At 39.2% G+C, this 27,967-nt stretch overlaps 1 protein-coding gene across 1 annotated transcript; it reads left to right on the top strand.

Annotated features, from left to right (window-relative positions):
• Positions 1-152: 152 nt before the first annotated feature.
• GDA (guanine deaminase) lies at positions 153-26,473 on the top strand. The gene is made up of 14 exons (XM_086479488.1): positions 153-275; positions 5,479-5,567; positions 7,257-7,428; positions 10,560-10,647; positions 11,888-11,993; positions 14,779-14,806; positions 16,516-16,623; positions 17,681-17,788; positions 19,960-20,057; positions 20,825-20,892; positions 21,363-21,509; positions 24,116-24,234; positions 25,355-25,382; positions 26,403-26,473. The coding sequence occupies exons 1-14, from the start codon at positions 153-155 to the stop codon at positions 26,471-26,473; spliced, it is 1,353 nt and encodes a 450-aa protein (XP_086335614.1).
• The last annotated feature ends 1,494 nt before the right edge of the window (positions 26,474-27,967 follow it).

Below are 27,967 nucleotides of genomic sequence, written 5' to 3'. Positions count from 1 at the left end.
GTTTTCACGGATTCACCAGGAAGCCGCCGCCGGCAGCGGGAGACACCGGGTCTCTCAGCCCTTCGAGTGGCAGCTCCCAGCCGCCTGCGCCACGGCGAAGCGAGCCCCGCCGGCGGCCGCCAGCCCGCCCGCCCGCCGCCGCCGCCGCCGCCATGGGCTCCCCACAGCGCCCGCCTCTCGCCCACGTCTTCAGGGGGACCTTCGTGCACTCCAGCCCCTCCGCGCCCATGGAGGTCCTCCACGGACACCTGCTGGGGGTGGACGACAGCGGGACGGTGAGTGCGGCGGCGGGGAAGAGGTGTTGCGGGTGCGGCCCGACCGGGGGAGGCGTGGGGAGATGCCCGAGCCGCCGTCCCGGGCCGCTCCGCGCCCGCCGGGGCGGTGGTCTCCAGGTGTCTCGCTAGCCCCCCTCCTAGCAGTGTCCCCCCGGCTCGGGGCGAAAACGACCCTTTTCGGTCCCAAGTCCCGGCGCGAGAGTGGTGAGGGGCTGGGCCGTCCCCGGCGGTCTCTGGGGAGAAAGTGGAAATTTTTCGCTCTCGAAGTACTCGGAGTTTGTCGGCAAGAGGAAGGAGCCGCGGAGAAGGGATTTCATGCTTGCAGGAGCTGGAGGTAACTGGGACGGTGCGTTACCTGCTTAGCCCGAGCCTGCAGGGAGCCTAAATCTGTTTTCGAAGGGTGCTGAATGTTTCCGAAAGAACAGCATGCCTGGACCAGGCGTTCTTTCCGGCTCTCTCAGTTGTCTTTCAGTTTCACAAGCGGGTTTTTAATTCTGAGTATCAAAATAGTGGTTGTGAGTATTTGCAGTGTACCCCCTGTACTTATGCACAGCCTTCCGAGTGAGGATTTCTTTTCCTCGTCACTAGAAAAAACCATGGCACATACCCTTAAAGAGTTAGGAAGCTGATAACGCTCAGTGTGTTAGTGCTACAAGCCAAATTTAAAACAAGTGCTGCACTTACTGATGATGCAGGATCGATTCTGGCAGGGAAGCTGTATCATTCCCTTAACAATATCGCAGATGAAAGTCAGTTTCACAGTGCACATTATGTAGGTGGACAGCTAATTTCTTACACACTCAATAACTTATATAGGTACCCTATATGTAATTTAAAAAGGCCCTTTTCTTTCTTGCAGCTGAATAAGAGGCTTCAGTGTGACAGGCTTCAGCAGCATTTGAAATCTGTGCAAAGCACACTTTGAGCCCTAACAGTGTTTATATTCTCTGTTCTTACAGGTCCCTGAGGGACTGTTTTAAGACAGCCCTCGTGTAGGTCTTGAGGAATCTGGTGCAAGGCATAGCAAAGTCTATGAGAAGCTGTTTTTTGATGTATGGGAGGGGAATAAAAACTTACGTAACTGTTTTGGCTGGTGTCAAGTAAAAACAATAGAGCTGAATGAAAAAATGGTTTCGTTTGTGTAACTTGGGTGCAGGAGGCAGAAAATCATACCTCAGCCTGCTCTCTCTAATGGCAGTTTCCAGAAAAGGGTCCCTAATCAGCATCCTTAGGAAATCAAGACCTTTAAGTGATTTTCTTGAAAAACAGGTACCTTAGTAAGCTATACCTAGGGATTTGTGCTCTCAGTTACTCTCTTTGCTTCTCCTAATGAACAAGGATTCACTGGATATTGTTTTCCTTGCATAGGTCGGCACATTCCCATGCAGTAGTTTTTTTTAAAAAAAAATTTCCAGTAAAACACTGTTGTCAAAAAATAAATTTCCCACCAGAGTACAGTAACAAGGACTTTCATTTGCTTCTCTTTTTAATACAAATTCTGGGCATTTTACTATTTCAAGGTCTGGTACAGTGAGTACCCTTTAGCCTATCACCCGTAATTTAACCTCATGAACTTCCACTAGAATCACAGAAGAGCTGGCTTTTCAAGAAAGACATGGTGCTAAGAAAATTGCTTACCTCTGTTGTCTGAATTTACACCAAAACTGTTTCACTCTTGCTCCCAAAGAAGTAAGCTTAACTAAATATGTATTGTTCTTTTGCCTGATGTCGCTGACTCCCTCATGGAAAAGTCTTGCATGATCTCTGACAGGGTGAACAGATCAGCATTTGTGAATAGCCCCGTCCTGCTCTCCACTATGAGTCCCTGTATGTTGTACAAGAGATGGGAGCATACAACCAGCGGCACAGAAACACTGCCCAGGCCCTTGCCTCTCTTGGCTGGTAAAGGCCATAGGTGAAATGTCAGCTGTCTGTGCTTTGCCTGTAGGTGGCAAGGGAGCTTTATCAAGGAAAGCGCTGCTGTCAGGTGTGAAGACCCAGCTTATTGTTAACAGAATAAGGACTGTGTTTAAGTGAGTGGTTTGCAGAGCAGTGTGGTGCCACTTTTGAGGAAGGGCAAATACGAAGAGTGGTATTCCTCAGGGTAAAGAAAATAGAGACAGGTGCAAAATGTGAGTTCTCATTGGAATGTTGATGTAATTAACTTAGCTGAGTAGAACATTAAGTAAATAGAACAAGTATTAAGCTGAAAGCTCCTGTTGAAAGCATGAAAACAGCAAGAGTTGTGGAATAAGGGTTAATATTGTTAAGTACTGCCAAACCTAAGTGTTTGATTTAAGCCAGCTGGCATAGCAAGTGACGTGTGTTAGCTGTACAAGGAGAAAGGTGCGGAGGCAACAACACCCATCTGGAGTTCGTTGCTTAGCCTTTCTCAGCAGGTTCGGCTGTTCGTTCAGGAGCTGGGTCTGATAAGCTCCTGTCTCTCATCTAGCCTCACATTCTAGTTTTGGGGATTAGGCAAGTGGTTGGCATCACGTCTCTAATTGCAAAAGTCAGCTAATCATTGTGAGAACAGGAAGGGAAGGGAAGCATGTGGGAGGGGAAAGAAGGATGGACCCCTTACTCCTGTTCATCTATGAATATCATAGCCAGAAACAAAGCAACACAGGCCTTGTTGGATCAAAACCCCCTGTGTTCTTCAGACAGTATTTTTCGCTTGCTGTTCTTTTGGTAGCAAAGTTATTTGCACTGTGGTGCTTGGAGGCAGTCAGGGTTTACCACATCAGGGTTGATGCTCAGTTTAGCAGACCACCTTTGGGCATCACTTGGAATAAAAAAGGCCTGAGCTAGGCACCAGGGTAGGGAGGTCTCAGCTCCTCATCTTTGGATCCTTTAGCATGATCACATAGGTGACACATCAGAACTGATCGAAGTGTTTGGGCACTAGCGTTAGCAGCTGTTGATCTTGCTTTTTGTGATACACCTTTCACAATGTGCTGGTTATTGTCCTTGACTTCCTTCTTTACAAGCTGAAGGTCTCAGGCTTGCCTGTGTACTTTTCTTGACTCTGTAGTGACTCTGCCGTAGTTTTTTCTTGCTTTGCAGTGTTAAGGTCCAGAACTAATTTAAAGGGCTAGTGCACCTGGTTGGTTGCCTTGAATGTGCAAGCAAATACTCAAGCAAATATCCAAGCTTGGGACCTTAAAGACTTTAAATCATTCAGTGTTAGAAAGGTGACCTGAACATATGCATCCTGAAGCAATGGGGAACATCTCTTGCGTGACCAAGGAGTTCTGTTGGGAAGTTTGTTTGAAAGGAATATAGTGTCTTGCCAGTTCATCCATAGCCACATTCAACAATAATGGACCAGGTGTCAGGTTTAGGGTTGAATTCATGTGTCCGGCTCCCTTGAAACATATTTTCTTAATTCTTCCATGGTTTAAGTGTTTATTTATCTTACACCCTAAGAGTATGTAATAGCCACTTCTTTTCCATGGCAACGCCTGTTTCCAGAATTTGCCATCTGGTGTTTCATGTTTCTCTCTCTCTTTCATTTTTTTTCTTCTTTTCTTTTTTTTTTTTTTTTCCTTTTTTTCTAGCAGCTCTAACATTACTCATTCTGCATTAATTTTGACTTCAGCATCTGAGTGACATTTTCTTTATTGCTCATCAGAAATTTTGTTAGGTCTGTATTCTGAGCCCTCTGCAGATATATAGCTAATTAAGCTGGCTGTATACCTCTTTAGAAGGAGAGAGATGCTGCTTTATGTGATGTATTGATGGACTACAATATTCCTGCAGTTTTTGCTAGTGTTTTTTTTATTTATATGGTATGATTTTAATATTTTTTTTCCTGACTAAAAATTTAAAACATCTGCTCTTTAGACAGTGGAAATCATACAAGCCATATGTGCATTTAAACAACTAGGCAGCCAAAACCTTCTTGTCTACAGTTTAGCATTATTTTTTTTGCTTATTTTTCTTTCTAGAAAAAAAATAGAAAATGCAAAAGGTAATGTCATACACATAAAAAAGTGGGCGTGCAAATAACTGCTAAACAGTGCTCTTTTGGTCCTCTTGATCTTCCTGCTAAGCTTCTGCCTATTGCCTTTTTACAACTATTTGATCTTGCCTTTACATGTTTTTCTTTAATTGCTGCCTTAGAAACTGCTGTCATGAGGGTGATACAGGCCCTCAGTGTGGGAATCTTCACAGGAGCAGAAAGATGCCAATAGCAGTAAGATTACTCCCTTGAATGTAGAGCTTTTATACCAAGGGAGCTAGAAGACCGTGAGCTGGTTTCTGGCTGAAACTGTGGTTAGCAAGGATACCTGCAAGCCCAGGATAGACAGTCTTTAGCCAGGGGAGGTGGCAAGGTTCTCTACTCTGTCAAGTGCTGCGGTAAGCTGGATCCTGCCTGGAGCCTATAGTGCGCATTGCAGTTCTGAGACTGCCTGCTCTTTGTTTCTTGGAGAGTTGTCGTGCCTATTATTGCCAGACCAGAGAATTAAAGAGTTGAGAATTCAGCTGCCAAGAGTTATGTTGTAGATTAAAATACCATGGAATTTAAAAATAAACAGAAAATGTGCTAAAATTCTGACTTGGCAACAGAAACTCAGCAGCAGTAGAGTCGATGTCCTCTAGGAGTCAAATGGGGCTGAGCAAGGCTCCAGATTGTAGTTTTTCTGAAATAAACAGAGATCTTAGGCATGCTTTTACTCTGTTCTGGAAAATGAAAAGATAATCTGCATTTTTTAATCTCAATTTCTTTTCTCTTCCCAGGCACTTAAAAAATAAAACAACACTAGCAGAAAATTAGAAAATACTTAGCTCAGTGCCAGCCAGTCCACAGCAAAGCAGTTAATTTGACCCCTCTGGTTTTGAATACTGTAATTGCATTGCCATAAGGCTGTCACATACCTCCACAACAAACGACTGTACTGCTAGCATGGTGGTTACAGGTATGCCAGTGGACACTGAAGTCTGTGCGGTTCTGCCTGTATTACTTGAGGATGAATTAATTGTCTTCTTACAAGTTACAAAGTGGATGTGGTTATTCACTGGATTGTGAGTACGTGTTTCAAAATCATGCTTTATAGTCAGGAAGAACAAGTATTTCAATGCAAACCTATCACCTTCGTAGCAGGTGTGTAAAATGTGTTTTAAGATATGACTTGTTTTGCCTTCATGTAAAGCTGATGTGGAATACAGGTTTAAAGTATCTATGTTTTCTTTCTTTCAGATTGTGTTTTTGGAACAAGCTGATCAGCAAGAGCAACTGGCTGAGAAGTGGGGGTTCAAAACGTCTAACATAAGAGAACTGAGTAACCAGTATGTGTTTTGTTTAGATTAATTTCAGCAAATGCAGTTTATTCTCTGAGTGAACTGATGTGAGTCTCTGTGAATATATTTTGGCAGGCAGTACACTAAATCCAGTCCCATGGGCAAAACTCCCTTTCAGCTCTTCGAGAGCCCTTAACCAAGAGCTGCCTGTGTCCTGGATGGGACTTGGAGGGTGGACAGTCAGTGCACTTATTGCATTCCTTGGTTTGGGACTGCAGCCATGGCTGAATTGTGCTGGCTGATTTACACTGCACAGAGTGAAATGTCATATTTAGCTTTCACATATGACCTCTTGTGCGCTTACAGAAGTAAATTATGTTCTTTCTTGAGATTACATTTTATATCCATTTTGTTAGCAGCGGGCTGTGCCTAACTAGCTTGAAACTCTAGACTTAGTAAATGTAGATAACACTAACACTACGGATGTACAAATTAATTGCTTGGGCTTTGACACACTCCTTAATAAAAAATTATAAAATTAGAATATTTAAACCTTGTAAACACCAAACCTTGATTTCTAACTGTTTTGCAGCTAGAGCGTTTCTTTTTTCTTCAGCCACTGAAATCCCCCAGCTTTATGGTGAGGTGAAATAGTTTTGGATTGCAGCTACTATGCTTTGCATGTAGTAGCACAACTGTAAACTACTTGTGGCTTACAGTCTAGAGCTGCAGTGTTGTTTTAGTGTTCAGCTGTTAAAAAATCTGTATGCTTTGCTGGAAGGCTAATCATACAGAGTATATGAGTCATCAAATGTTTTCTTTACTTGAAATAGCCTGAGGAAAATGGAAGGTGCTAGGAATATGGAACAGATTGAGAAAGATGTTTCAGCATATCTAGTATGCATGAAAAAGGAAGAAGGGGAACTACAAAGAGACAAAATCACTGTTCATCCAGTAGTCAGGAAGAAGGGAAGAGGAATGAGAGAAATTTTATACTGTATGGACTTGCAGCACAAACCAAAATAATTATAGCAACTTCCTGGTAATGTTGATATATTCATCGTTGTTATTGCATGAACACTACATGCCAACAAACAATATTATATTACATATGTAAATATGCCTTTCCTGTCAAGATATTGAGCAGGGATTTTTTTATCACCAGTGTCTGTGTCTGCATTTGTTTCAATTAAACATTGAAATTCATCGATTGAATATATATAAACACATATATAATGTAGAGGAAAACTGGGATATAGAAAGTTACAATTTTGTATATACAACGGTCTGGCAGCTGGAGGCATTCCAAATATATCCATACTAGGAAACAAGACTGTGCCCAAATGTTCTGTTTTTCAGGTGGGTTCTACAATGCAGTCATTTTTGTTATTGTGAAGCTAGTTTAGCTTTATTTGTTGCTATATAGTCTGGGTAAATATTAAAGATAATTGGATTCTTCATGCTCTTACATTGTTTTTCTCTCAGTTATATATTATACTTTTTTTATATATAGCTAATATAATGTAAAAGCTGTTACTCAACTGCTTCATACTGTAAAAGAAGTATGGCTCAAGGTACAGTAGGAGTTGGTAGGCTGATGCTGAAAGAGGAAGGTTAATCTGTACGTGCCATTTACTTGTGTGGATTTTGCTTAAACATACTGTTTAAACTAAAACTACTTACTGTGGAAAATGTTGTTGTGTTTTGGACTATTGTAATTTTCTTTTCTGTCCCTAGTGAATTCTTCATGCCAGGAATGGTTGATACACACATTCATGCCCCTCAGTATTCATTTACTGGTACAAGAGTAGATCTACCTCTTTTGCATTGGTTGACTGCCTACACATTCCCAACAGAAGCCAAATACAAAGACAGTGGTTTTGCAGAAGAAGTGTACACCAGAGTTGTTGTAAGTACTCAAATGTCATTTACCTACTTGGTGACATTCATATTTGTGAAATATATGTATGTTTTCAGAAGGTCAGCAGAAATAGTAGTGCATATTTTAATGTAATGAAAACCAGATAAAATCAACAGTATAGCCACTGTTCTGCAGCCAGGATTGTTCCCTACAGTCTTGTTCTGTTGTTGCTGATAAGATAGTTCATTTATCACATGGCTAACAAACAAACTTGTTTATCATCTTATCTGATATCTGAGTACCATGACCTGTGAACATTAGAGTATTCTCAGAGCTAGTATAGCCAGCAGGTGCTGACAACATCAATGCAGAAATAACCAAGCATGGTAAAAAAAAAAAATAAATCAGAGGATATTTCCTTTTCTGCACAAAAACCCCTCTATTATGAAATTGTCTTCTGCAAAGACTGCATGAAAGAGAACAATCTTCTCACGGACAACAAATCTGGAGTGTTTTGGAGTAATTTATGGAAGACATTTCTACAGCTGAGGTCCTTGTAGCAGGAAGATCTTTCACTGCAGAGGCTTTAAATGAAGTCTGTCAATGGTATTGTGGCACAAAGAGAGAGACTGAGATAGACTGGTTCTAAGCCATATAAAGGCTTTAAAGTCAAATTCCACTTGACGAATAATAAGCAGCTAGGTCACATTGCAGAGTACTGATTCTGTCCTATAACTGAAGTGTATCCTTTAATATGTGGACTGAGGTACCTTCAACAGATGCAAATATTTGGCTAGAATAAGTTGCCTTGCATTTCTCTAACGCTGTGACAACATGTTTTGTCAAAATAATAACATAGTGAATCTGAAATAAATGGTAATACTGTGCTTGCCGCACGATTTTTTTTAAGAATTACTTTCTGCCATAACAAAAACATATAGGAGCCACTCACTCAAACTCCAGTGACAGGCACACATGTCTTCAGCTACTTAAAAAATAGAGGTGATCTCGCCTTCCAGCTGTGTGCCTCAAGCTGCCACAGCTTCTCTGGCCATCCTCTTCCACTGCCTCACCACCCTCACAGGAAAGAATTTCTGCCTAATAGCTAAATCTCTCCTCTTGCAGTTTGAAACAGTTACCCCTCATCCTATCACTACACTCCCTGATAAAGAGTCCCTCCCCACCTTTCTTGTAGGCTCCCTTGAAGCACTGGAAGGCCGCTATAAGCTCTCCCCGGAGCCTTCTGTTCTCCAGGCTGAACAACGGCAACTCTCTCAGCCTGTCCTCATAGGGGAGGTGCTTCAGTCCCCTGGTCATCGTTGTGGCTCTCCCCTAGACTCGCTCGAGCAGGTCCATGTCCTTCCTGCACTGGGGGCCCCAGAGCTGGACACAGCACTGCAGGTGGGGTCTCACCAGAGCAGAGTAGAGGGGGAGACCTTGACCTGCTGGCCACACTTCTCTTGATTCAGCCCAGGATGTGATTGGCTTTCTGGGCTGCGAGTGCTCATTGCTGGCTCCTATTCAGTTTTTCATCCACCAGCACCCCAGGTCCTTCTCCCCAGGGCTGCTCTCAATCCACTCATTGCCCAGCCTGTATCTGTGCTTGGGATTGCCGGGACCCAGATGCAGGATATTCTACTTGGCCTTGTTGAACTTTGTGAGGTTGGCCTGGCCCCACCTCTCCAGCCTGTCCAGGTCCCTCTGGATGGCCTCCCCTCCCTCCAGCGTGTTGACCGCACCGCACAGGTTGGTGTTGTCGGCAAACTTGCAGAGGGTGCACTCAATCCCACTGTCTATGTTACCGACAGAGATGTCAGTCCGAATACCGAGCCCTGAGGAACGCCGCTTGTCGGTGGTCTCCACTTGGGCATTGAGCTGTTTACCGCAACTCTTTGAGTGCGACCATCCAGCCAATTCCTTATCTACCGAGTGGTCCACCTGTCAAATCCATGTCTCTCCGGTTTAGAGACAAGGATGTTGTGCAGGAAACGCTTTCCATACTTGGTAAAAGAAACAAATTGGGTGAAATTTTCCAGATTTTAGCTGGAACCTCATCTGGTCCCTCAAATTTTAGGAAAGCCAATTCTTCATGATGATGTTTCAGAAACAGAATATTTTTAGATTTCATTTAACAATGAAGTTAGGAATCCAGAAGTAGAGAATTCTGGGTTTTAAAAGCTAGGAAAGACAACGGTTTTTTGTCTCAGTAATAACATTGCTATTTTTGAGACTCATTTTAGGAACCTGTAAAGACACGATTTAATTATTGGCTTTTATTTGAATATTGTGTGGAAAAGACAGATCTTGGCTTCATGTTTGTCAAATAGTTAGCTCTAGCTGTTCTCAAAAGTTGTGTTGAATGTCTCACCTTCTATCTTATTAAAAAATAAAATAAAATTCTCAAATTACATTGTAGCCAGAATCCAAAAACGTAATTTATAGCTGCAGGTTGGATGGGTAATCAATATAGTATGCATTAGTCCCAGGGTCAAGTGAAGCTATAAATGTAGCTTCATGTAAAAGACTTAATGTAACTTTAAATGGCTCTTCATTTACTGTTATGTCCTCCAAAAGTAATATAAACAGGTATCAACCACCCTCTTCTTTCAAATGGTATAATTAAATAATAAAATTACACTCTGAGCGGTTGTTCTTGGTTTACTTTTACCTTGAAGTTTGTTTGTAATCAAGAATAAGAAAGGGGTTTTGTACATGAAAGCCTGGCTATTTTTCCCAGCCACGTCAGGTGGCCAAAGGAAAACCACTACTTTTTCCCCGAAAGCCTTGCTTTGCTAATGTTAGGTAAACAGTGCTTCACTGTGAAAATTTGAGAGCCTTTCAAAACTAGGAAATAACATAAATGACTGGTTGTTTATATTTCTAAATGTAAGTCAGAATTTATTTCCAGTTCTAGTGAAGGAAATATAGACTGATTTCTATGCATCTAGCTATTGTAAAAATCCTGTATGTATTTGGAAGAGCAATTTTTGTATTTATTAACACTCAGGCTTAAAAAAGCTATTATGAAATTAAAAATCTGTGGTTTACCTTCCCACTTCACTGCAGAATTTCACAATAACTAAATGTTCTCGCAGTTCGAAATCAGACTGCCTGTTCTGCATTTTGGCAGCTTGACTATTTTTTTTTCCCAGACAGTTGAAACTGATTTCTTTTTATAGAGACGAACTCTAAAGAATGGCACAACTACAGCTTGCTACTTTGCAACAATTTACACAGATACTTCTCTTCTTCTTGCTGAAATTATAGGTAAGACTAACAGTGGATTTTGAAGGATGTTGTGCAGACTGTGTTAGTTGAAGGAAACAGCTTAGGAGTTTTAGACTAGCCTAGGGATCTATCCTTCTACTAATTTGGTTTTTATTCATTGTATCTGTCATACCATGTCCCCAAAATCCACCCTAGTTACCCTTGTTCACTTAACCACCTTTCTCCTACTGTTGTTTTTCCCCAGTCAGCTGCTGGCTGAGCTTGAATTAGGTCTGGTGCCGTTGATCTTCAGCTGCAATTCCCTGCGCTTTCTAGCCTTTTGCTATTTGAGGATTAAAGGGCTGAATGACAAGAGGTGCAGTCAGTGCATTAATTTCCTGATACTCTGAAGTTTCAGTTGCGAATCAACATCAAAACTCTCCACACACCCTCCAAAACCAGAACAGTGGGTGTTGCATCAGGATCTCATCCCTCCCCTCTGTTCACCGTTGCAAATGCCTGCTGTTTGAAAGTGTTGTGATTCTTGCAGGGTTTTCAAGGCTCAGCCAGCTCCCAAAGCAGAGCAATTTAATGAGAATCATGTTTTCCATCAAAAATTCCCTAGTCTTTCTGATTTTGTAGGAAAACCTAAAACTTTGAAGCTGTTGTATTCAAGAACTCAGTGAAAGAGAGATCTAATATAGAAACAAGTTTAAAAGCTTAGCATTTAGAATTATACGCATTCTTTTTTTAAGTCTTACGCGTGAGTTCTGAGTCGTAGCATAGATAAATCTCAAGAAAGAGGCTAGAAGTAGCTCTGGTAATTTTCTCCATCCATCTGCACGTGGGAGGCATGTTAGGAATCTCATTCCTTTCTCTTAAGGAGAGATGATTTGCTGAGATTTTTGTGACTTCTCAGCTCAGGGTAATCATCTGCTACAGCTACTGTACTTTGATGCTTGTGTTTCTCACCCTCTACTTTGCAGTGGTCTTCTACATTGTGAATTCTGATTCTGGTTAAACTACAGTAATCTAGTCTTTACTTACAACTTTTGTAAAGCTGGGTACTAATGTGGAAGAGGAGAACTCCTATTTAATTTTTTTTTCTCTTTGCTCTTTAGCTTTAAAAGTCACACGGACGTTCCCAACCTAAAGATAAAAAAAAAAAAAAGAGTATAAATTCTGTTCGTCTTAAATGAAGCTGGCCGGGGTGGAATTTGCTATTTTGATTTCAGTTCAGGCTTTGATTGTTTTTAGGAACCAGTGATTCTGAGTTTTATATTCTTATGCATCTCAACAGATAAATTTGGTCAACGAGCATTTGTTGGAAAAGTCTGCATGGATATAAATGACAGTGTGCCACAATACAAAGAGATTACTGCCGACTCTGTCCAAGAGACAGAAAGGTAAGGTGATAAAATTGATGGCACAACCTTTAGAAATAAGACTTTTTCATACATCTGGAAAGTGAATGTGAAGCTGACTGAGAACTTACATGTGTAAACTTACTAGGAACAGTTTTGTTCTTCTGACAGTTTTGCTTCCTACAGTTCTGGCAATTCCTGCATACCCAGTTGCTGCACAGCCTAGGTGGTTTATCTCTAGTTTTTCCACTGCAAGGGCGAGGCTACAGCTCTAAGGTTTGGAGAGAATATGTGTATGTTGTTGTCTCTTTTCTGCTTCCTGTTTTCCCTTCACAGCTCTGTGTGTGGAGGTGATGTGACCTGACATGGGATGGTGGGGTGGCAACCAGTTCCTTTGGTCCTATTAACTTCTGAGCTATTTCATTCCCCCATTTAGGATAAAGTTTTAATGAAGTTGTAGGAGTCAGCTTTCATACACCCCATTTTAAACAGGCTGTGGCTCTCCTTCAGCTTAGCACCAGTGAAATTACTCTAACTTGCAGCTGAGAGAATGAAGGAGAATCAAATCAAGGCAATGTACATGGTGGAGTGGACCCAAGGCTGGAGTATGGCAGCCTGCTGTCTTAGGTTTCCCTTGTCTTTCATATCTATGCTCAGAAAATGCTTAAGTGCTCGTACAGCTTTTCTCGCGGGACTATTTATTTACTTGTGTAAATGTTTCAAATATTATGCTGAAAGAGAAAAGACCTAGCAGTAATATAAACACCTTACTGCACTTGTGTGAAGTTGCTACCTTATATTTGCAAATCATGCTAGAAGAGTGCCAGTAAAAGTTAGAAATGGTTGTGGATTTCTAGTTGTGTTTGTATTTAAAAGCATTTTTAAAACACATAGTATTAATCATTTGAACTATAGTAACTTTTGTTTTCCTTCACACAAATCCTTGGTTTTCATAATACAGCATGAGTCCTGCTGAATGGGCCTGAAAGTGGCAGAACTTCCAATTCTGGTATTTTTCAAAGCTTCAGAATGATCTAAATAGCTTTCTTTTAAATACCTGTCTTATGCCTCCAACTCCCTTCTTATGTGATTGTTTTAATAACAAATGTTTCTCGGCTTTGGATGAGAGCGTGCCAGAAGTACTCCAGAGTTGTCTAGAGGAGAGAGCTGCGTGCTTGTCAGCATGGATTGGGTGTACTTACTTTATCGGGCCAGAATCACAGCATTACAATTGCAGGATGAAAAACCTCTTTCTTTAAGAGGGCAACCTTTTTATTTTTTTAAAGAACCTAAGAAATGTGATCTGTCACATTGTCAGAAAATGTACTACAATTATTTCAGTTCTTTACAGTTAAGCTCTGGAAATATTTATATTGTATGTGTGGAAATAATATATAATTCCAAGTGCTTCATATATTAAATCTAAATTCAAGTCGAGAATTTGAATCTACCCTTCTCCTGCAAAGAGGGTTGAATAAAAAGTTAGGTAACTGAAATCTAGAATACGTTATATGCTACTAATAGTTGTAGTCATCTGGAAAGACGAGGACCCATGTTCAAATCTTTTCTTCTGCTACAGAAGACAGTGGTTTGAACCTGAGCTTCTTTCCTCGTAGAGAAGTACATAAGCCAACAAAGTATAGGGTATTTTGAGAAAGGTATTTCAGTTTCGAAACAATGCTGGCTCTGTTCAAAGAATGTGAAAAAGAATGGAAACAGCCATGTGGAGGTTTTGGATTATCACTTGAGAGTTATACTTGTGTTACAGTTTCTGCTCCAGTGAATATTTTATCATTATATGAGGTGAATCAGTAACGGGAGAGTTGGACACACGATACCTAATTCATACTGCATTTTGGCTCTCAAAGTTAGACAAAGGTGGGCTCAAACTCCTTTGGTCATTGCAGAAGTTGAGCTGAGGTCTCTCTCTTCCAGCCGGTGATCTAGCACCAGCTTCAATGTTGTGCATCTAGCCTCCAGCATTATTTTCTTTTCCACATGAAGGTATTTGACAAATTTGATTCAATGTTTGTTGTGACCAAAATTATCGTTTTTTCTGAATATAAACTATGACATAAAAATTCATAGAGACCCTGTCCAGAACCCATTTCAAACTGGCTTTTGGAAATTATTTACATATGCTGTGCATACGAGCTTTCAAAGAATTTCTTCCCTGCAAAGTCAGAGGAATTTTTATTTGCTCATCTGCATTATCTGTATCGAGTGCTTGGCATTTTTTGTAGAGATCCCTGAGGTAACTTCTTTTGTTTAACATAGTAAAAGTATGTTCCATAAGGTAGGTGATCTATATGCTAACATTAATACAAGCATTTCCAAAAACTCGAGGGTTGTTTAAGTAAATGAGGACATACAGAACTACTGTGAGGTATGAAATATTGCAGCATCTTTTAAAAATAGGATTTTGAATAATAGAATATATTTAATGCTGTAATTTAAATTGAAGGACAGACAAATTTAAGTGGGCTTTTTTTCTCTAATATTGCAGCTGTAACTTGTTTTCAATGAATTTAATATCATATGTATTTGGTTTTCAGTGAGAACTCATAGTAGTTATAACATGTCGAATGTTAATTATTGCAAATCAAAACAATTCTACAAATTCACAACTAGCATAATTTAGTGTAACTATCCTGACTTCATTGTGTTGCTTCTTTTTATGTTATCTGAGAATCTGGCCCAACTTCCTGTAAAAATATGTGCTATGTCTGAGATGCTTAATAAGGTATCTCAATAAATATTTTCTATAGTTTTCATAATTATAGCACAGGGGACAGTTTTGTAACAGTATTTTTCTACTCTTTTTCAGGTTTATTAAAGAACTGCTGGAAAGGAAAGTAAGTAAGGTTCTCCTTTGTAGTCACTTCTGTAGGCAGAAGATGCTGTAAGAATATACAAAATAGTTAATCCCACTGACAAACTCTGCCGGTTTAGTGACAAATCAATAAATAAACATCTTTCTGTGTAACAGACAGATATCATCAGTCTGAAAAATATTCTGCCATTTTGTTGACAAACTGACTTGTAGCAGTGTTAATTCAGTTTCATGTCGTCAGAGTACAGAGAGTAATGTTCTGTGCATGTGCTGTATTGACTTTAAAATATTCAGCTTCCCATAATGGACAATTTTCTGTTAAAGAAAGGTGGAAGTCAGTCGATCAGCCTGTGGTATATAAATAGACTAGTAAAAGAAGTTCTCATGAGCAGAAGTCGGTGTTTTTACAGTACAGTTACTAATCCATTACAAATTAGTGTTTTGGGTCAGCACATGTCTTCCATTGTATTTCTAAAGAAATTCAGGTTTATGCTCCTGAGGTAAAGATAGAGGTTTACACTCCACTATTACAAGCAGGGATGCTTTGCTTCTCAGCCTTTTGTTTTCAGTGGCTTAATTTCTTCATGTTTGTATCTCAAAATACTCAAGAACAGATGCCTAGAGTTTAATGTCTAAGTCATATGTATATGTCGAGTGAATTGGCTAATCTGCAGAAGACCTGAGCTCCTTGTGTCTGGGAGACGGTAGAAGAAACTGCAACCCAAGTTACCATATACTGTCTTCTAGTGATGCCACATGCACAACTATTACCTGTGACTGGAGGCAGAGTTGTAATGCCATTCTCTATTTTTAATCCAGAAGTGCAAGGTATAAAGTAAACATCTGTAGCTCTAGTCTTGGTGTCTTCACTGTTTCCTACTGGATAGCTTATCTGTTGCTACCACTGATCTTCCTATCTGGGGAGTATAGGGACAGTTTGTTGCTATCATGGGTGGAGAAGATTGAACAAGAAAAAGGCTTTGATTTCCATAGAATCGCAGAATGTTAAGGGTTGGAAGAGACCTCGAAAGGTCATCTAGTCCAAACCCCCTGCCAGAGCAGGACCACCTAGAGTAGATCACACAGGAATGTGTCCAGGCGGGTTTTGAATGTCTCCAGAGAAGGAGACTCCACAACCTCTCTGGGCAGCCTGTTCCAGTGCTCTGTCACCCTCACGGGGAAAAAGTTTTTCCTTATGTTAGTGTGGAACCTCCTTTGCTCCAGCTTGCACCCGTTGCCCCTTGTCCTGTCATTGGCCATCACCAAGAAGAGCCCAGCTCCATCCTCCTGACACTTGCCCTTTACGTATTTATAGTTCTGCATTGTTATGTCTTTGATATTCACAGAGGCAGGACTCAGAAAAACATCTCGTCATTCATGTGACTTCTTTCTTTTAATGCATTCTGGACTGTCAGCAGATATAAAAAAGCATCCAGTGCTTCTCCTGAAGTGTGGTAAAATCTCAGTGACCTGATGAAAGAGTTCTAATGATAACTTCTTTACTAAGGTTCATTAAAACTGTTTGCAGAAAAAAAATTTGATTCTTTATTTCTGTTGTGAAACTTCTAATAAAAATAAGGAAATGACTGTATGGCTTAATTTGAGTTGGGAAGGATGCAGTAAGCGATAAATGATGGAGACAAATTGTAATTGCTGTGTTAATGTTTGTCTTAATTATGGTTACTGACATTTAGCTGTAGAATCCCAAGCATGTCTCTTTAATATTTTCAGTATCCAAGGGTACGGCCTATAATAACTCCCCGCTTTGGCCCTTCCTGCACAGAAGATTTGCTGTGTGCACTTGGTGATTTAGCACAGGCTCGTGATCTCCATGTACAGGTAAGCTCTGGGAGCTCTGTATACAATTCAGATATTTTGGATAGATAACATACAGACCAGGGAGTTTTCATAATTTCAGCAAAACACTTAAACCACATCCTTACCTCGGAGCCTGTCTTTTAAATTGCTCTGAAATTAATAATGATACTCTGCAAAAACGCTGTGACCTGCACAGGAAATGAAAAGGCTCATAGTTCAAGGATGCACAGTTCAGCAAGCCCCAGCACATGGTCACCATGAGACCGGCACCCAATATCTCAGGTTGGTGCACACCCTGGGTTGCTAAAGGTTGCTCTTCCTAGTCCAAAGTTGTTACGTCTGTGTCTCTAACTTCTGCTGTTTCTGTACAGAGCAGATTTAAGTAGATATAAGAATTACTCATCTTTGTATCTTATTTAACATTGTTAACATAGCTGTAGGATTTCCAGTGTGATAAAGTTTCTGTGTTTAAAAAAGCTGTATTTTTAAAGCTTACAGGTATGTTGAAACTTCGAGAATTTTCTTTTTTCATTACACAGTTCTAAGCATATGCTGTTTTAAAGCTATCTTACATTAGGATTTTTTGTGATTACAAAGTGGGCATTTTGAAAATACATGCTCCAGTGGGAGTTCAGGAGGATCAGACTTTTATCTGAGACCAGGAATTAATCAGCCCATCTGAAGATACATGGAGCAGCTACCTATATGTTCCCCTTATCCCAGGATCCACTCAGTGGTAGGCTGGTTCTTTTACCTCACAGTCATATATATTATTTTATTTATTATTTTACATTTGCCAAATACCAAGTGGGCTGTTACGTCACCAAACAACTGGAATGGACTATCCAGGCATACCATCTCATATCACTTTTAAAGGAACGGATGGAGCTACTCTTTTGGGTCCCAGGGACCTCTCTGATGAAAAGAGAAACCCAAGGACTAGGTCTAACTTATATGATGGAAACAAGTACTAGTTTCCATCATTATACGTTTAGCACCAGTAGGTTGCTCAGACAGTTGTTAATGTCAGGTTTAATGCTATTTCAAGCACACACTGCTATGTACTTTCTTCTTGCAGAGTCACATAAGTGAGAATGAAGAAGAGCTCAAACTTGTGGAGAACATGTTTCCTGCCTACCAGAACTACACTGAATTGTATGATAAAAACAACCTGCTTACCAGCAAGGTAGCTGCATAAAAACTTACAGAGCATACCTTAGATTTATCCATGTAGAGAATACGATGGCTAACTGTAGTTACCTGAAAAGTTTGTATTGTTTTGTCAAGATCGGTGACGTCTAGAGGAATGTAAATTTGGTTTATGTTCTGTGTTGCACAGATGTTAGTCAAGGTATTGAAACTTTAGAAAAGCCCACACTTTTCTGAAGCATTTTAGGGGAGATAGACAACAAAGGTTTTTTTATGCTCGCTTATCCATTTTCCAAGGGCTCCAAAAAGAACTTGGGCAGTGGAATCAGAAGGAGAATAGCTGATGTTGGTATTGTAGGAGCTGGTAATTCTTGGGCAATACCCAGTTATCCTTGTATTACAATGTTCTCGCACACTGGTTTAGCCTGAAGATTTGTTCTATAGTATTACAGTAGGACCAGCTTCATTTTTTGGCAGTTTCCTCCAGAAAAGTATCTATCTTGTGGTGTTCTTTGTATGAACCTCACATACAGACAGGTAGACTTTACTGTTCTGACTATTCAAAAGCACTTTCACCTCATTAGCTGATTTTACCAAGTATTGAGAGGCACAGTGGCCTGAGGAGTTGAAATTCATTAAAGCTTTATGCTGGCGAGATAAATACAAGCAGGTCTGATATCAGCCCACTCTAAGTCCAGGATGGAGTGCCAGGGCGTATCTTATTAGGTAATGGATAGCCCATGCAAGAGTGAATATGAACAACCTAACTACAGTCAGAGTGCTTAAACATCGGTCAAATTGATTTAGATTTTAAGAAGAGAATTTTCAGAGGCACAAAGGGCAGCTGGGAACTCCTTGGGAATTAGCTATTGAAATCCCATTTCTGTCTTTGAAAATGTACCCCAGTAAACTACTTACAGTCCTTTTAACCGAGGAAATCAATATGGACTACTTAAGTATATACACAGTATTAACTTTTGTTCTCTTGCACGGTCCCGTGCACACTGATTTGTTGCATCAGTGTATTAAAGAGAATATTAGTGCTGCAAAAACATCGATCTTAATTCTGTCAGACTTTTATGTTCACAGCACTGAAAATGGTCACTGAAAATCAAGGCTACCAGTGCTTTCTGGTGCCAGGCTCCTAGTTGGTTGGTGAAGCGTTATATTAAACAGAAGCATAACAAAACTGCAGACTTTCCGTCTTCCCCAACCATCAAAACTAAGACAGCGAATTAATTTATTTTGGTATTTTAAAAGTATGTTTTTCAGAGCTCTGCCTGAAGTATGTCCTTCTTTTTTAAAAGAAGTACAGATCAGCAGAGATACGGTTCCGCAGCTACCATATGTATGTCCTTAACTTCAGATGTGCCTGTTCTCATTTCATTTTCAGTTAGATTTGAGATTGATGAGTAGAGGTGGCAAGGGTACAGTGCTATTAGGAGATGTACACTGGAAACAGTCCCTGTGCCATTCTCATTTGTATCAGCAGATTGCAAGGCCTCACAGAGCTCTTGCTTTTCTCTTTGAGTGGGCATTTGACATATGAGGTAGTTTCAGTTAAATTTGTCTGGGAATAATTGGTTTATGTCTTGTTAAATGATACTATTCTATACTTCCATGTTTTGTGTACACTGCTTGTGAAGTTATTTTTAAAGTCAGCTATGCAGGCCAAGAAAGAAAAGTCATGAATCAGTTGCATAACAAGTTAGATTGTTTTAATTTTTATTTTATAATTTAATATTCCAGGGATATATATCTACCTGGTACAAACCGTTAGAGAGACAATGGGAAACGTGCTAAGAGTACATACATCTTCCATTGTACCTGATGTACTCCTAGCCCCAGTACTTAATCTCTCTGTTAGCTATGAAATATAAATCATAAGGTTACTACAGTGCTAGGGCAACTGGGGAATTCTTGCTTTTGCTCCTTGAAGCTCTTAGGTCACAGCAGTCATTGCAAGAGTCAGCACCCTATCTTCTTACATAAATAAATGAAAAGAAGCTGAGGGAGTGGTATGTCAGGCATACTGAAGTTAATGAGAGTTTCTCTCATGTTGATTTCAAGAGCTTCATTCAAGAAGTGCATTTAATTTCCCTTGATGGTAACACGTGTCCCTTTGGATATTGAAAGCAGTGCTGAAAAAATCACTGGCACTACAGTAAATGCAATATTGAGTAAACTGGTGATTCTGTTTTTCTTCAGACAGTGATGGCTCATGCCTGTTACCTTTCTGAAGAAGAGCTGAAACTTTTTAGTCTTCGTGGAGCTGCAATTTCACATTGCCCCAATTCTAATTTTTCGTAAGTTAAAAAAAAAAAAAAAAAAAGGTGTACAATTACATAAAGCTGTTGTTCACATAGTACCCTGAGTCCAGCCTAGCATTACAAGGCTGTGTATGTGATACCCCATTCCACAACAAGTGACATATTGGATTGAGCAGAACCATTCATGCACCACTTCTGCATGGTATGCTCTGGACTGACTTGTAATCTTTCAGTAGAGTCATATATATCTGTATTTCTTTTTTAAAACTTTGTTTCTTTTGACTGTTCTACCAATGGCAGGTTCAGGCCATCTCCCTTCCTCTCAAAGTATGCATATATTTTGGGGAATTGTAATGGACTATCTAGTCTTCTTTCTATTAAGCAAAAATGAGATACTGTATGGTATCCAGCCAGGATACTGTACTAAATGTTAAGAGTTATTTTGCCTTTAACATAATCAGTATCTTGTTTGTAATGACTTACTGGAGCTCATGAAATGACCTCCCATCACCTCGAGTACGCCTTACATCATATTTGGATTTTTTCACAGTTATACTGAGAGCTTGTTTTCAGCAGATAAATATAAAACGGTGTAACTTTTTAATTGAGAAAAACTGCCTTTATTCTTGGCGATTAAACCCTGTCTTTCTTATATATGAATTCAAATGCTCCATCTCAGTTTAATAAGCCAAATCTGTTGCACATGTTCTGAGCACCTTTGATGTGAAACACCTCTGCAGCCCTACTCTTCCTGAACTTTCTCTGCATGTATTGCACAGAATACATTTCTTCTTCCAATCCAGGTTGCGCAGCGGTATCTTAAATGTGCAGAAGGTCCTGAAACACAATGTGAAGCTTGGCCTTGGCACAGGTTAGTAGTTCGCTGTATGAACAGTTTATTTTGGAAACCATTGGTAGATACAAGAACATGCCTACTTGTTCATATTTAAAAGTCAGCATGTCTCCAACTTATGGACCTGGTGGGGTTTTTTGCCCACTACTTCTAGAGTAATGGAGTCTAGAGTACTGAAATCTAGAGCTAGTCCAAAGCTGTTTAAAAAGAAAGCCAAAAATGAATTAAGAAAGTTTTGTTCCTGTTATGAGAGTAAACAGGGCTTGAACAACAGCTCTTCAGCTTTCTGTTGGTATGTGTTGTGTTCTATTTAGCTGACTTTGTATGTGAGAGCACCTTTATTAAGAATGATACATTCAGAGACAGTGCTTAGCAGTAAAACTTTTTGTGTTTACCACATCTGCCACTTCGTAACATTTAAAGCTCACAGAAACTTAGCCCAGAGAATTGTTCCCAAAGCTTGTTACTAAGAGTCTGATCCCTTCTAGATGTTGCTGGTGGATATTCAGCTTCTATGCTTGATGCAATCAGGAAAACAGTGATGGCATCTAATAGCCTTCAGATCAATAAAGTGAATGAAACAGGACTAACTCTTCAAGAAGCTTTTCGACTAGCCACTCTAGGAGGAAGCCAAGGTAAGAAGAAATTTCTTTAGGATGTACACAGAGAATTACAGCTGTGTTTGATATTTTGTGTCCCTGTCTTTAAAAGGTGGCAGAGTGAAATCTAAAATGGTATCTGGTGAGCAGAGATATCCTTCAGTCTCTCATACCCATGCTAGGCTCATTACAGAAAAGTATTTATATTGGTGTAGAGAGTTTAATAATAGAATCTTAAATGATTTTCAGAGTTGTACATTTTTGTTGCAAAGATTCTCAGACTTCTTAATCATTAGTGCTTGTATGTTTATCACACCAATTGGAAAGACTTTGTTTTCTCAGCAACCAACACTTAGAGGAAAAGCTGTGCAATTACTGTAAAATCATGCATCCTGTTTGTCATCAGTTTCTAATTTTGTTTCTGCTTTTTAAGCTCTCAGTGAGGCAGTTTGTCACTGTCTTTACAGCAAATCAAAACATCATGCAAATCACTCCTCAGTCAGAGAAAAGCACAAAGTTTAAACAGGATGTGCACCATGGTTGTTTAAGACACAGTTGCATCTGCAGAATATAATCATATAGTATATTGGCTATTCTGGGTCACTGGCATGTTTGTCATGATCAGTATGCACATACTGATTTATACAATTTGCAAAGTTCTAGTGGAACTCATGTGATTTAGCAGAGAGCAAATTGACTCGTAAGTAAAAAATTTATTACTATTTCAGTTAGCAGAAACGAGCTCACTACCTGCTAAAGAACTGGTCCCAAGTCTTTTCAGTGTAATATTTTTGTACTTGTCAGAAAACACCATTGGGAACATTTAATGCAAGTTTGAAAGATGTAATGAAAATGTCATCAAACAGGTCTTCTTAGGACTGTATTTGAATTCCTGGAGGATGTAATAGGGAAATTGAGAAGACAGAAAATGGGCAGGGGACAAAAAGGGAGAGATCTTTTTCCCACAATATATACTGTTCTCATAAAAGGTGAGAGTAAATTAGCTGAGATACGGAAACAAAAACTTCTAAAAATCCCAAACTCATACATGATTTCCCTTCCCAGCTACTCTTGCTCTTGTTTTGTCTGGGTTCTTAGGTTTACTTAGTGATGGATTTATTTCATCATGTATTGATTTTGAGCTGTTTTATCCTCAGTGAATCACTTTCAAGGGTAGAATATAAATTACTTGTACAACCTTCCGTTAGCCTGGACAAGTACAGTTTGCAGGAATTTAAATGAGCGAGTCTTTGTTGCAATAATTTGCTTTGCTGAGACTCCTAAACACTTGTCACCCTCTTGTGTTTGATCTGAAAATTGCATTCTGCTTATAAACCCGAAGGAATAGGAGATCACTTTAGTTGAAACTGGTAGGTGGTCGAAGTATTTTGCTGTTTGGAGGAGATTAAACATCTTTAAGGTATTGTGAAGTTCCTGCCACGCAGAAACTTCACTGAAGGCTAAAGTAACTTTGTCAGACAGGAGCAGTCTGAAAACAAGTGAACAAATTATTTGCAGATATTATCAGCCTTGGTAACTTGGTTTAACTCCACAGTATTAGGAAAGTTGATTTAATACACAGGTACTTTATACAACTTAAAACTATCCTAAATCATTCCCAAGGAGACACAAAGGCCTCTATTTAGGTATTCTAAGCACTTGCAAGTACCCAGTTGCTGAAGATGAAACTGTGGGTTTTCAGTGCTTGTGGATCTGAGAACCAGAGCTTGTAATGAAGCCTTGAAATAACAAAGCTAAATGACAGACCACAAGACAAGCCTTACAGCTGGGTATGAAACCTTCAGATCTGGCTATGATTTTTTTTCCACACCATATTGTTCTTTGTTCCTTAACTCTTAGTTGTAGGAGGTTCCATGTCAACATAAGGAAAAACTTTTTCACTGTGAGGGTGACAGAACACTGGAACAGGCTGCCCAGGGAGGTTGTCGAGTCTCCTTCTCTGGAGACATTCAAAACCCGCCTGGACGCATTCCCGTGTGACCTACTCTAGGTGGTCCTGCTCTGGCAGGGGGAGTTGGACTAGATGATCTTTCCAGGTCCCTCCAACCGCTAACATTCTGTGGTTCTCTGCACACTTCTTTTATTATCATATTATTATATGTTACTATTATAATAGCTGTATACAACCTGTCAAAGTTGCTTAAACTGTTTAAACAATTAAATCTAATACTGCCTTAGCAAGGTGAGTATTATGTACCTTACTGTTTCTCTGACTTCATTTCATTGCCCCTTTCGGAGCTTTAACGTATTTGCAACATAAATGATTGTTGTTCCACTTGAAATGGTTAATGGCCTATACATCAGATCCGCAATGACACAAATCAATGGAGAACATTCAAACAAAAATCGAAAGAGGCATTCGAGTTGTTTTTCAGATTTCTTTTACCCTTAACAGATGCCCTTCAGAAATTCACCAATATATACATGTTTTTACTGAGAAGTGGCTTAAGAACTCAGATGTTGACATACTCACTGTTGAATTTGCTTTCATGTTCTCCTTGTAATCATATAAATTCTTGTAGTTTTTCTTATGAACATCTCAAGTAAGTTGCCAGGTGCTTCCACGTGGTGGAAAGAGGCTTGTGTTGAGGATTTGTTTGTGGACTTACTTTCTTCGTCAGCTCTAGGACTAGATGATGTGATTGGAAACTTTGAGGTCGGCAAAGAATTTGATGCACTGCTAATCAACACAAAGGCTTCAGACAGCCCTTTTGACTTGTTCCCAGCTGATAATTTTGAGGTAACCAGAACAAAATAATCAAAAAAATTACTGGAAATGGTGTGGGGAAGGTCCGTGATACAGACAGAATAAGTCTCTTGAGGGTTATTCCAGAAACAGCAATCGGGTGTACTACACCACTGCTGTCTGTGTTTCAGCCCGAGAGGTTCAGTGGTTGGTTTGTTGGTTGTTTTTTTTTTTTCCTTAGAATCTTGCTGTCCTCAGTGACGGTTCTATATCCCCATGAGCAAAAGCGCGTGTGGCATTTTTTAACGCATGTTTCATTAGCCCAAGATGTCAATTGGAGTTACCTATTTGCAGTGAGAGTTGGCAGCTAAGAAAAAGCAATTTAGTTTTAGTTAATGCTTGGAGTTCAAACTCAAAAATGGCAACCTGTTCCCAAAGGCTAGGTTGCCTTGACTGCACTGCTATTGTAAGTTTAAGCAAGAACTCAAGATGGCCAGTTTGAGTTAAAAGCACAGTTTTTAAGCAAACATATAAGCAGTATTGGCATTATACAATGGGCACACCTTCTCATACAAAAAGCTTTTATTATAAAAAAAGATAATGAACAGCAGTTACTTGAATTTACTGATGTAGCCAGACTGTCTGTCACCATCTCTGTTCTGAACGTTACCATTTATTTAGAAATGCGGGCATAAATGGTGAAGAATTCGTTCCTTAATCTGTCTCAGGCACAATAATATGGATTAGATTAAATTCTTTGTTTTAAATCTTATTCCTAATTAAAAAAAACTGGAAAAAATTGTTTTCCAATTTAAGTCTAAACCTTTTTAGTTAAGTTAGCAGTTCTTAGGACTTTAAAAATGCTTACAGTTTTGTCATATTTTTCAATAAGAAAATGAATTTGAAAACTCCAAAAAGAGGAAAGGGAAATACTGAGTTTTAGACGTATATGTGTTTATACTGTCAAACTTGTGCAGTTTTTTCTTCCTGAGACATACAGCATCCTTACTGAAAGTTAATTATGAGAAAATGTGCACATTAAGTTTTGATTTTACTGTTAGTAGGAATATTTGGGAAAACTATTTTTATCAATTCTTTCAAGCTTCAAATAAATATTATGTTGGATAGTGAATACTGCTTTCTGAATTTGGTTTTCTCCCCTTTTTTTTTATAGGACACTCTCCAGAAGTTTCTTTATCTAGGTATGTTCTGATTCTCAGCCCACAAAAAATTCTCATTGCCTAAATTAATGTGGAGGTTAATAATAAATTTATTTACACATAATTAAATATACATTTGTTTATAGTAATTAAATATATTTATTTACCTTGTCTATAGAAATTAGCATGACTATTTATTAATATCGATATTTATATTTACAGTAATGAAGTATAAATTTACTTACTTTTATTAATATTTATTTATAAATACTCAGTAAAAATTTTGTTCTTTGGGACTTAGTTAAATAGTCAGTGTAACACGATCAGATGCACCAAACTTATCAGATTTATTTCCACACCTATCTTTGTCTAGAGTATGAACTAAGTCATATTTCACAGTAAAGTAACACTGACAGGCTGATCACTGGTTCAGAACCGGTTCAGCTCAGAAGGACTTCTGCAGACCAGTTGCCGTTGTGGTTTTTTTACTCTCAGATGAAAAAAATGGCCTTTAAAACAAAACAAATTACAACCCAAATAATCCCACCCCCCTAAGAGAATAGGTGTGCTTCATAGGGCATTGTCTGGACCGAGAACTGAGTGGCCCATTGTGTTGTTTGTAGAGGTAACTGGTGTTAGCTTTGGCTGCATTTGTTTAACACTTTAATTAGCCTTTTGCCTTTTTGAGAAGCTGGCTGAGGCAGACCAGCTGTACTGCTGCGTGGTACCTGAGTTAGTTCAGAAATAGTGCGGCAATGCATTTTCTGTACAGATCTGTAATATTTTCAGGGTTTGAATCCACTAAATACACAGAAAACCTGTGACACCACTGGAGTAGCTGAATGCTGTGTTTATTTCTTCAAAAAAGCATGGATAGTTTAAACATCCATTGATCTTTGTGATCAATGACTATTTCTCTCCAAATAAACTTTCTCAGTCCTAGGAAATGGTCTGTGCAAATGATGTGTTCCAAAACTGATTTTGTAGGTTACATAATTTTCATTAATTAAATCAATGGATAGATTTATGTGCAAATCTCTTGTTTTGACCATGTTATTTCAGGTGATGATCGCAATATTTCTGAAGTGTATGTGGCTGGAAAGCAAGTGGTTCCTTTTTCAAGTTCAGTATAAATCCATTCCCCTTTTGCAAAATACTCTGCTGATCATTCTGCATCTGATTTGGAAGAGATTGATTAAACACAGTGCCTGATCATCAGGAATGACACCTCATTTTTGCTTAATATTTTGAAACTGGCAAACATTAGAAATTTTGTTAGACCTTTCAAGAATTACTTAACCAAAATTGTCACGGTTCTAGAGGAAATGGTTATTTAAATTTATCTGTAAAAATAGCATGTGTACATTGATAAGGGATTTGGTAAATACCAATAATTAAAGAGAATACCTGTTGTTCCTTTTAATAATAGTATAGGAAGCATTACAAAGAGCAATGAGACTCTCATTGTCTATAATGCATCTGAAATTAAAAAAAAAAAGCGCCAGTGCTAGTAAATTGATTTTGCAGATAACGAATATCACGGAAGAATGCAATTTCTGTAATATTATCACAAGTATGGAAAAATCAGTGACATTTTGGGGCATTCAGAACATTTTTCAGTTTTCTTTAGGAGCTTGGGTTTTTTTTTTAACTAATTATTTCATTTTAAACATTATTTTTTTTTAAGATAAATTAGATAAGTGTGTATTTATAAATAAATCAGGGTCCATATTATCAAAGAGTTCAGATTTGTCATTCATAGACAGAAGAGAAGTGATGGTAGAACCAAAAAAGAAATGGGGCATTAGTTGCAGGGAGAAGGGCTGGGAGAGTGGAAGGGCTGCGTTGTTCTGTGATACTGTCAGCTGAAACTGCATTTCTGCAGATTTTGTTCCTCAATCTAGAAGTGGTCAGCCTGATCTTCTACCCACTCCATTGAATTACCTTCAGCTTAGCGACAGCTGAATGAAACTTGTGTTAAATTAGAAGCAGGCACTAAGACACCTGAGCAGGCTACTCAATAGCAAACAAATGAAGAGGTTTTTCTGGACTTGAGGGAGTGCTTCATGTAGTTCAGCCTCCTGCAGAACCTTCCCAAGCTTGTTTGATCCTGACTGTTCAGGATCATATGATGCCCTTTCTCCTTTCTGTAAGGGAAGTTAGTGGGTTTAAAAAAAAGTCCAAGGGAAGTGGATTTCTGGCCGTTACCACCTTTGACTTGAGGTGGAAATCGTCACTGGAAAAAATACACTCTTTTATGTCTTTCAGTGTGGCAACCATAATTCCAGCCTTGTACAATTCCAGGTAAAAAGTGTGCCCTTTTTGTTTTGGAAATCTGTGCAACTTTCTTTCTTAAAAGAGTGTATTTTCCTTCTTTTCTTCAGAAACTTTTTTTTTTGCGAGATTAGTTTGAGGAAGGAGTTGCTTCTTGTTTATTATGTTTTTGCAGAAGATGTAAGCTTTAATTTCAGTGTCAATAGAGACAATATTGTATAGAGTTACTATAAACATGTGTTGAATATGGTTTTAAGGCCTGCTTCAAACACCTCTGATCTCAATAAGCTTTGTTTTGCACTTTTATCTCACTGCCTGGCCACATAAAGGCACAGGACTTCCCTCTGCTCACA

This window comes from Leptosomus discolor, chromosome Z, assembly GCF_034619465.1.
Source record: "Leptosomus discolor isolate bLepDis1 chromosome Z, bLepDis1.hap2, whole genome shotgun sequence".
Lineage (NCBI taxonomy): Eukaryota > Metazoa > Chordata > Aves > Leptosomiformes > Leptosomidae > Leptosomus > Leptosomus discolor.
This window is presented reverse-complemented; position numbering and strand designations above follow the sequence as displayed.

What these genes read in the sequence shown, in the direction of transcription:
- GDA (XM_086479488.1), top strand. Translation starts at nt 153, where the DNA reads ATGGGCTCCCCACAGCGCCCGCCTCTCGCCCACGTCTTCAGGGGGACC. An exon ending in AAGTGTACACCAGAGTTGTT is followed by an intron (nt 7,429 to 10,559) that starts GTAAGTACTCAA and finishes TTCTTTTTATAG; the next exon opens with AGACGAACTCTAAAGAATGG. An exon ending in AAGAACTGCTGGAAAGGAAA is followed by an intron (nt 14,807 to 16,515) that starts GTAAGTAAGGTT and finishes TAATATTTTCAG; the next exon opens with TATCCAAGGGTACGGCCTAT.